General features: G+C 35.1%; 1 protein-coding gene across 2 annotated transcripts in view; it reads left to right on the forward strand.

The window, feature by feature from the left end:
- Positions 1-9,329, forward strand: part of Ggh (gamma-glutamyl hydrolase) — an 18,008-nt gene extending 8,679 nt beyond the window's left edge. For both annotated transcript variants that reach the window (XM_015485839.2, XM_048783010.1), the window contains 6 exons: positions 283-367; positions 1,220-1,361; positions 3,574-3,680; positions 3,759-3,849; positions 6,904-7,041; positions 8,908-9,329. In XM_015485839.2, the coding sequence (XP_015341325.1) occupies positions 283-367; positions 1,220-1,361; positions 3,574-3,680; positions 3,759-3,849; positions 6,904-7,041; positions 8,908-9,029 (685 nt within the window). In that variant the 3' untranslated portion in view covers positions 9,030-9,329. The remainder of the gene's footprint in view (positions 1-282; positions 368-1,219; positions 1,362-3,573; positions 3,681-3,758; positions 3,850-6,903; positions 7,042-8,907) is intronic.
- The last annotated feature ends 537 nt before the right edge of the window (positions 9,330-9,866 follow it).

Below are 9,866 nucleotides of genomic sequence, written 5' to 3' on the forward strand. Positions count from 1 at the left end.
GGGGGGGGGGGATGAAATGGATGAAAAGAATGAAATGGATGAAGCACCCTGCTTCAAAGGAATTGTCATTTGAGAGGGACAGTGAAGTTTTACTATATGAAAGAACTTTAATGAAATTAGATACACCAAATTTGGTCAAAGGCAGCTTTTAAAAAATATATTTTTTAACTTGTTCTAATTAGTTATACATGACAGTAGAATGCATTTTTGCCATGAGAATGTGTGTGTGTGTGTGTGTGTGTGTGTGTATGGGGGCAAAATGCATCTTAATTGGTGTTTCAGAATCCTTTTCCCTGGAGGAAGTGTTAACCTCAAGCGCTCAGATTATGCTCAAGTAGCCAAAATATTTTACGACTTGGCCATACAGGTAAATATATGTTATTTCTTATCATTCCAGATGGGTTTTATCAGTTTCTGTGAGGATGATTCTGTTTTTAAGCACATGGTATTGCTTTCTTCACAAGTAAAGTAGCCTCATACCCATTAACTTTTGAGGCCTCTGTTTTCCAACAGCCAGTGGCTACTTCCACTCTTTTTTTTTTTTTATGTTTGTGTTGTCTTCTAATTCTTGGCTTCTATGTGTGAACCACAGTCTTCATGTGGCTTAATAATTCTGCTATCTCCTTCTGTTCTCTTACCTTTTTATTACATACTGGGCATTGTTCCTAATTTATTAATTTATTAATTATCTCCTCTTGAAATCTGCTTTTCTTCCCAATCCATTCAATCCTGTATCACCTTTCTTTGCAGTTACCTTAAAATAATTAATTTACTATGCAGAGACTCTGACTTTTCCTTTGTAATGTTGCATATTAGGCCCACCTTTGAACCATAGCTTAGACCCTTACTGTTTCTCCCCTTAACTATTGATACAATTTCCTAATTAATCTTGCTGGCCCTAGTGTCTTGCCAACTCTTTCTTAGATATTTCTTGAAGTGACTGCTTTTAGCATTTGAGACACTTGCTTGGAAACTTTTAATAGCTAAGCTAACCTACGACCTTTTATAGCCACTGGGTCAAGATATATAATGGGTCCATAGCTCACTTTTTCCAGCCTGTGTGGGAGTTTGGTCTGAAGAGAGACTGATAGTCTACTTATGGATCATGGGCAAAGTTTTAGAAATCCATGTATAAATCTGGTAATGAGAAACCACATGTGTAATTTTTGTTTGAAAATGTTGAATAAACTTGGTTTTCTTTTTCTTTCATTCTGCAAAGAGTTATGATAATGGAGACTATTTTCCTGTGTGGGGCACATGCCTTGGATTTGAGGAGCTCACCTATCTTGTTAGTGGGGAGTGCTTATTAACTCACACAGAACACACTGTTGCAGTGACATTGCCGCTGAATTTCACTGGAGGTGAGGATACACTTTAACCCCTTTAAAAATATATATTGAATAGAATTACTAAGCAGCAAGTATCAAAGTAAAAAATGCTTATATCTTTGATTTTTAAAGTATCTACACAGGCTAAAGATGTGAGTGATGACCTTTGTATTCATTTTTGAGAATGATTTAAGGAATTTTAAATTCTGATATCTCTTGCTCCCAGTGATAATTGAGATCATGTGTGGTTAAGAACTCTGAAACTGGTTTTGAGTCCTAGTTTTCTTACTTTGGACTTGGGGAATCATCTAACCTCTCTTACCTTCAAATTCCTCATTGAAAAGGGGGTTCTACCTCTTAGGAATTTTTCCTGAGAGAGAATTAAATAAGATTTTTGTTGTTGTTGTTAGTGTGTTAAGTGATTTAAATACAACTCTTTATGTTGGCTATTATTACTACAGTGTCAACATTTTCCCCATGGTTGCCTACTTTGTTTCAACCCCAACTGTGTATACTGTAATTTAATTTTGGCACTAAACATCTGGATTTTTTAAAGTTATTTGCCTTCAGTTCAGTTTGGTTCAGTAAATATGAATGAAATGAAAGGGTATGTTCCCTAGCAAGAACACCTTATTTCAGATGGGAAAATCATATTCCCAGGCCACCCACTCTTTTTACTAACTTCTGAAAATTTGGGGTTTCCCAGACTTCTGATGTTTGTAATTCAGTACAAGGAGTCACAAAACTCAGGAAAGTACTGCATTTGTTTAACAACCAGAAAATCCATTGAGCTTTGGTGCCCAGGGTTGGTTTTTGTTTTGTTTTGTTTTGCAGTACTGGAAATCGAACCCAGGGCACTGTATCACTGAGCTACATTCCCAACCCTTTTTATTTCTCTTTTTGAGACATTATTTCTCTAAACTGCAAAGGTTAGCTTTGAACTTGGAATCCTGCTTAATCTCCTAGTCACTAAGGTTATAGGCATGCATCCCCATTTTGCAATGAAATACCAACAAAAACCCTTGCCTGTCTAGGTTTTTTGTTGATATTTCATTGCAAAAGCATAATTGATTGAATCATTGGCCACATAATTGAACTCAGTATCTAATTCTTCTTCCATTCCCAGAGGTTGGTCTTCTTAAAAGTTAGAGCCTTCTTATCATGTGGTTTGTCTTTTTGGTAATGAGCTCCATCCTTAGATACCCCGAGTTCCCTTATTCGAAATAACAAAGACGCTTATCCCTCAGAAAATTGCAAGGGCTTTAGAGGTTTTATCAGGAACCTAGAATGAAGACAAGACATATTCTTTGTTATATCACTGAGTGTAAGTACATAATGATTCTTGTACATTATTGAATGTATAGATTCTCAGAATTGAATTCTACCATTTCTTATTCTCATAAGAATTTTGGAAGGAAAATAGTAGTAGGCATACAAAGAACTTACAAAATGCTTTATGCTTTTGAAAGGTCTTTCTTATTATCTCAATTATTTTAAAAACCTCTACGGAAGAAGGTATGTGTTTTCATTCAGATTATTTAGGTTATATGGCCAAACCCAGCTTATACAGAAAATCAGTATTCAAGGTACTGTTGTTCTCATGGAAGCTGTTAGCTAGAAGAAGGGGCCTGGTTTAGAACAACTAGCATCAGAGCCTTGAGTATATCAGGATTTTTTTTTAATGTAATCTTCAGTTGTTATTTGAGTCTATGTGTCTGACTACAGAGGCTTCAATGTTGACCACTAAGATATATTGCTGCTTTGATCTGTTTACCGAGCAAAAATTTTTTGGAATAGTTAATGTTCTTTTCTACATTGTTGGTATTTTAAATCTTTTAAGTTCTAGATACCTTTTAAGATACATTGGAAGTTTGGGATTCTTTCCTGGGAAAACAATTATATAAACACTTGGAAAATTCTACATGTTTTTCAGAGATGTCTGGGGAATTAGAGTTAAGATTCTCCTCTTACTCTATGGCCAGCATACAAATTCTTATATCAGAAGAATTTTACTTGTTCATATTAATACTCTGGAAGAAAAATAATTAATCCTGAAACATATTTGGATTTCTGTTAAACAAATTTTGTGTTTGTTTGGAGTAATCCTGTGGTATTGACTGTTTTACTTATGTGGTCATGGTGATTATGTCTTTATAATGACCTTTCTTTGGCTGCAAAAAATGACTTAAGGGGATTTTATTTTTCTTGGGTTTAAATTATGTATCTTGTGCTTAAATTACTTTAGGTACATTGCAGAGCAGAATGTTCCAGAATTTTCCTGCTGACTTGTTGCTGTCATTAGCAACCGAACCTCTGACTGCAAATTTCCACAAATGGAGCCTTTCCATAAAGGTATCACATTAGATATACAGGAAATTGATATATTTAGAATAGCTACAGGTTTAATAATTTTCTTTTATTTTACTCTAGAATTTTACATTGAATGAAAAGTTAAGCAAGTTTTTCAGTGTGTTAACTACGAATAGAGATGACAAGATTGAGTTCATTTCATCGATGGAAGGTATGTGTCATTGTACCGTGTATACTTTAATTCATTAATTTTGATTTTATATATGTCTTATAAATAAAATCAATTTACTTTAGGGCCTTAAGGTGGAAATGAGGGCATTTTTGGAGATAAGAGACATATTTGTCTGAATTTCAGATCAGTTATGATTTACCTGAATATTTTCTAGGACAAAAACAGGGGCAGGGGGAGAGGATAAGGACATAAACGAAGAAAGTGACTTCTGTTTCTAACTGTATTACAAATTAAGTACTTTGACATATTCTCCTCCAGACAACAACAGAAATACTATTGATAGAGAAAAGCATTTTTCTAAAGTACATTGATGAAATGCTAAGAAAGTAAGGATATTCAAGCCTAAAACTCTGAGTTGACCAAGAGTTATACCAGCATTAGTGTCGAATCAGGAAAATTTGAAAGTTCAGTACCTGCCTCCATGGAGAGTATTAGATGGAGCAGGACCTGAAAGGCTGCACCTTCCATATAAGAGTGAACTCAGACTATAGCTGGAGTCCTGTCTGCACAAGTGCCAGGAGAACTGCCCATCTTGAACCTGCACTAAGGGAATGGGGTGGGTGGAGTCAGTAGGCCTTGAGCACTCAGGATGACAGGTTGGTCTCCTAGTGTGTTCTATGCTAATTGGGAAGCTGGACAAATCTCAATAATTTTACTTAAAGTTGTCTCATATTGGTAGTGCTCACACATGAATGTCAGAAGAAAATAGAAATCATTCTTTTTGGAATAGCAGTCATTCATTTCAGACTTCAAGGAATTCCTGCATATAAGATTTGAAGGAATATGAGCAGTTCTTGCCCCCCAAAAATCAATAATACACAGGAAGCAAAATACCATGTATGAGAAATCATAGAAACAACAGATATAGAGTCAGCCTGCTACAAATCTTAGGTATTAAATTATGAGGTACAGTGTAATATAATTATATTTTAATTTTTAAAGGAATAAAAGACACTTAAAAATATAAGTATGAAACAATCAGACTTGAGCCAAATTCTAGTAGAATGAAGACATAGTCGAAATAATATCAGAAGATAGGTTAATCTGAAGGTTAGACATGGTTAAAGAGAGATTAGTGAACTAGATGAAGACAAATCTGAAGAAAATGTGCAGACTCCATCATAGACAGAAATGTGAAATGTGTTGACAGAAAAGTTGGAATCTGGAGGCTAGAGTTAAAAAATTCTAACATTTCCAACTAAACTCTTGAAGGAAATTGGGATGGTGACAAACTGTATTTACATATTGACAAAAAAATACTGGCAAATAAAAGACCTAAGTGGAAAGGAAAACTACAACAAGATTTTAGAGGAAGTAGAGGAGAATATCTTTATGCTCTTGTGTAAGGGAGGAGACAAAAAAAAGAAAAAAAGAAAAAAAGAAACACCATAAAGTAAAATATTGATGAAATCAGCCAGATTAAGAAGTTGTAATAAAAAATAGAGGAGAAACAAAAGGAGATATTTGTAATGTGTATGGCTGGGATAGGATCACTTTTTATCTTATATAATGTAAAACCATGAATTAATAAGGAAAACCTAGTAAATATGGTTGAGATGTGGGTCTTTTGCTGGTATCTTCATGAATAGTCCCAAGGCCAGAGAAAAAGAAAGTGCAGTCATAAGGAGGTGGGAGGGAGGCAGGGGGAAGGGATGAACACTGTGCCCACAGCTGCTTGCTGGTAGACTTTGTCTCCTGTAAACCGCAACTATGCTGCCAGAAAATGTTTTCCTTCTTGTGACATGCTCTACAGTGGAAGAGAGTGGTAGGATGTGAGAGGACAGTGCTCTTTCCTCTGAATATCTCTACTTTTCAGCTGATTCTCTTCATTTCTCCAAGCACTTTCTGGTGGTAGTCATGGTTATAATTACAAAGAAAAGTATTATAGAAGTGAATTTTTTTCCTTTGAAATGAGGGAAGGCACAGATTAAGAAGAAAAATATGTAAATTTTTCAGAAGGTAAGCCAGGCATGGTGGCACACACGTAATCCCTGTGACTGGGGAGGTTAACAGGAGAATGGCAAGTTCAAGGCAATCTTAGCAACTTAGACCCTTAATTAAAAATAAAAGGGCTGGGAATGTCTTAAAGTGCTCCTGTGTTAAATTCCCTATATTAAAAAATATAACTATTATACATATTCACTTTTTAAAAAATAGTGTAATTTTTGAAACATGTAAATGTTGAGAGTCACTAAATGAATCCCGGCGTATCTATCTCAGCTTCAACAACTGTCAGCATGTCCCTATTCTTATTTCCAATCTGTTTTTCTCTCCACACTGAATTATGTTTCTAAGCTAATTCCAGGAATCATACCATTTTTATCCGTAAAGATATTTAATAAGCGTTCTAAAAACAGTTGATTTTTTTTAACCAATCTGTCTTTAATACCAATTTTGAACTTGTAAAAGCTGTTTAAAAAATTGATACCCAAAGTCATGAGGTACACAGAGTTTAGGCTGAGACAAATTAGCTAATGTGACAGGATACCAGAAGTGCTGGCATAGTTTACTTGTATAAGTCATTATGGGATGAAAATATGGTTTGAAGCAGTGGGTGAAGAGATACCTATCTGAAAGAATCTTGTGTCACTAATTAAATATGCACTTGAGGCTGGGGATGTAGTTTAGTGGTAGAGTGCGTGCTTAGCATGTACCAGGCCCTGGGTACAAGTCACAAAAAGAAACAAAACAAAGACTGTGCATTTGACTGTTAAAACTGTTCTGTATTCCATGGCTAAACTATTTTACTTTGCTGTGATTATCACAAAAAGCAAATCATATTACAAATGGTAAAAAGTGAAATTGAATTAAAATTAAAATTGTAAATCAGTGGAATACATTATTGGGAATATTCACATAGACTATGCACAGAAATTCTTTATTTTGTGTCTGAGAGGTTATTCATAATTTTACTTTGTCTTTTATATTGAGTTTTAAAATACTGTTTTATTTTACATAGGATATGAAATAAAGTAATTATAAAAAACATCTTAAACCATTCTTAATACTTACTAGTTTGTGTTTTTCTTAAAGGATATAAGTATCCAGTATATGGTGTCCAGTGGCATCCAGAGAAAGCACCTTATGAATGGGAGAAATTACAAGGCATTTCCCATGAACCTAATGCTGTGAAGACTGCATTTTATTTAGCAGAGTTCTTTGTTTCTGAAGGTAATACATGGATACATAATCTTATTACTCTAGTATTGAAGGAAATTGTGGACTTCTATGTACTCTTTTTCCTCTATAACTGTCTCATAAGATCTGTAGGTTAACTTTAAAAAAAAACCAAAAACAGATACTAAATAATGTTAAAGCTCTGTGTTTGAGATACTAGATAGTCAAGTAAAAGGAAGACAGTTATTTAACGGTATCATAGATGCTGCAGTGGGCTGAATTCTTGAACAATAGCTTAAAGTATCTTCCTTTTTCTTTCTTTCTTGAATTTAGTTTTTCCTCCATTGCTTTTCTTTTCTTTTTTTTCTTTATTAGATATACATCAGTAGATTTTTAAAAAAAAAAAAAACATTGATGGCCTTTATTTTGTTCATTCATTTATATGCGGTGCGGAGAGTATTTTGACATATTATACAGATATGGAGTATAATTTATTCTAATTATGATCCTATTCTTTTTAGAAATAATGCTTTAATTATAATAACTTCTCAGGATTAAGGTGGTATTTTTCTAAGACAATGATGTTTTGTTCTGGTTTGTGATTTTAAGGCATTGGCACATTGAAGAAAGTTAATAAACTTTGTCTGCTTTTTGGGAGTGGGGTACCAGGAATTGAACTCAAGGGCACTCGACCCCTGAGCAACATCCCCAGTCCTATTTTGTATTTTATTTAGAGACAGGGTCTCACTGAGCTGCTAAGCACCTTGCCATTGCTGAGGATGGATTTGAACTTATGATTCTCCTCTCTTAGCCTCCCAAGCTGCTGGGAGTTCAAGTGTGCACCACCACACCTGGCTTTGTCTGCTTTTTAATGATGAAAACACAGAAATTTTCGTTCTATTTTATGTTTGTGGGTAAAATCTAGGATTGGTTATAGATACTTTTTTTTCTTTAAGTTGAGTGATAGGTGTGTAGGACAGAGGTATGGACACAGTTTGCAAGGAACAGAGCATCACTTAGGTGGGGTGTGGCTACTTGAAGACATTGGTGAGCCTTATTTTCATCTTATCTCTAAGCTCGCCTTAAGCTTTTTATCTACATTCCCACTCTTATTGGGAAGCCAGGTGTACCCCCTACTGGGTTCATTCTGGTTTAGAATTATGTGCAGTTGAATGGATGGTTTTCATGACAGAGTCTCCAAATTGAAAAACAAAAACATAACCTCTCATATGTAGCATTAGTTCAAAGGTACATTTTTCTGTCATGGGCAGAGTAGCCTTCACTGCAGTTTTAATCATATGGCAATTGTTGGTTCTTTACTGCCAATGTCCTTGTTTCTGAAAATGCCAGAAGAGCCTGTGTTTACCTTATTTGGACTTTAGGATAAAGTCTAAGTTCTTACCCCCTCACCTGCAAACTTTACCATGCCTCCTTGCCTTTTAGAGTTCTGCCTCATCTGTGAAGTGCCTGTCTTCCATTTGTTCCCATTTCACCTGCGCCAACTTCTCCATCCTTTTTACTCTTGTAGTACTTCAGTGAGGTGTACTATAAATACATTGCAAAGTGTGGTTACTAGACTAAACTTGGGCAGAAGGCCTTTGTCCTGTTTATATTTCTAAGCCCAAGCCCTGTATCAAGTCTCCTGCACATGTAGCCTCTTTAGTCAGGGTTTGAATGAATTGGGGAGCAAGCACCACAGGGCCCTGGTGCAGGATAAGTACAGCTGCTGCTTCACTAGGCAACTGTCTAAATCAGGCACTCCTGTATTTGGGGGGAAATTCTACTTTGGGGGGAAATTCTGAAAAGCATTGTCTTCTTGGTGTTTTACCGTTTAATAATGTTGACTGTAGGAAGAAATATAGTCTTTTTGAAACCTTGTCATGCAATCTTTTTTAACAACAAACTTTCTTTTTCTTGTAGCTCGGAAAAATGATCATCACTTTGAATCTCAATCTGAGGAGGAGAAAGCCCTGATTTATCAGTTCCGTCCAATTTATACTGGAAATTTTTCTTCATTTCAGCAATGTTATATGTTTGATTGAAAATCTTTGATGTGTTAATAGAGCACTTTGAATAATTCTGTGATTAAACTATTATAATAACTCATTATTAATGGCAATACTAGAAAGCTACAGAGATTCCCTTTCTATGTGATTAGCTCTGATTTTTAAATCAATATATGATTTTTTTAATTACATTTGATAATTCATCAGAGACAGATAATCATAGTGTTTTCATGGCAAAACCTTTATGTCTGAAGATAGAAAAAAATGTATTGAGAATTCAAATTTTTTTTTCTGATGTACTGATTTTAGAAATAAATACCACCCCTTACCCATCCATCCCATTTTTATTGGGAGACTTTCATTTTATATTATTATTTGTGGTGTTGGGGATTGATCTCAGGGTCTTATACATGCTGGACAAGGGCTCTGTCACTGAGCTGCATTTCAGCGTTAAGAATTTAAACCCTACCTCTATACCCTGGGGTGCCTCCCTTCTTTGGGTCTCAGGATTATGTTGTTGTGTGAGTGGTATGTGTGTAGAGAAACATAAATATCTCCTTTTGCCTCCATTTTAGTTCCACAGTTAGAGGGCACACATCCTGCAGACAGTCTGTGCCTTGAACTATTATCTTCTACCATGTCTAGTACACAGGCCCTTGATGAACATCTGTGACCATTCGTATTTTCCATATCCATGGAAAATAATTAAAAAGCTATCATGCATTGATTTCAGTGCATTTGAATATATTTCTCAATCTGTGCTACACTCTTTTATCCCTTACCATCCTATATAGACCCTCAAAAGTCTGAAATTTATGCATTCCTTAAGGATAAGCAAGCTGTTAGAAAAAAAGAGAGGATTTTTTGACCTGT

The sequence above is a fragment of the Marmota marmota genome, unplaced genomic scaffold (genome assembly GCF_001458135.2).
Source record: "Marmota marmota marmota unplaced genomic scaffold, marMar, whole genome shotgun sequence".
NCBI lineage: Eukaryota > Metazoa > Chordata > Mammalia > Rodentia > Sciuridae > Marmota > Marmota marmota.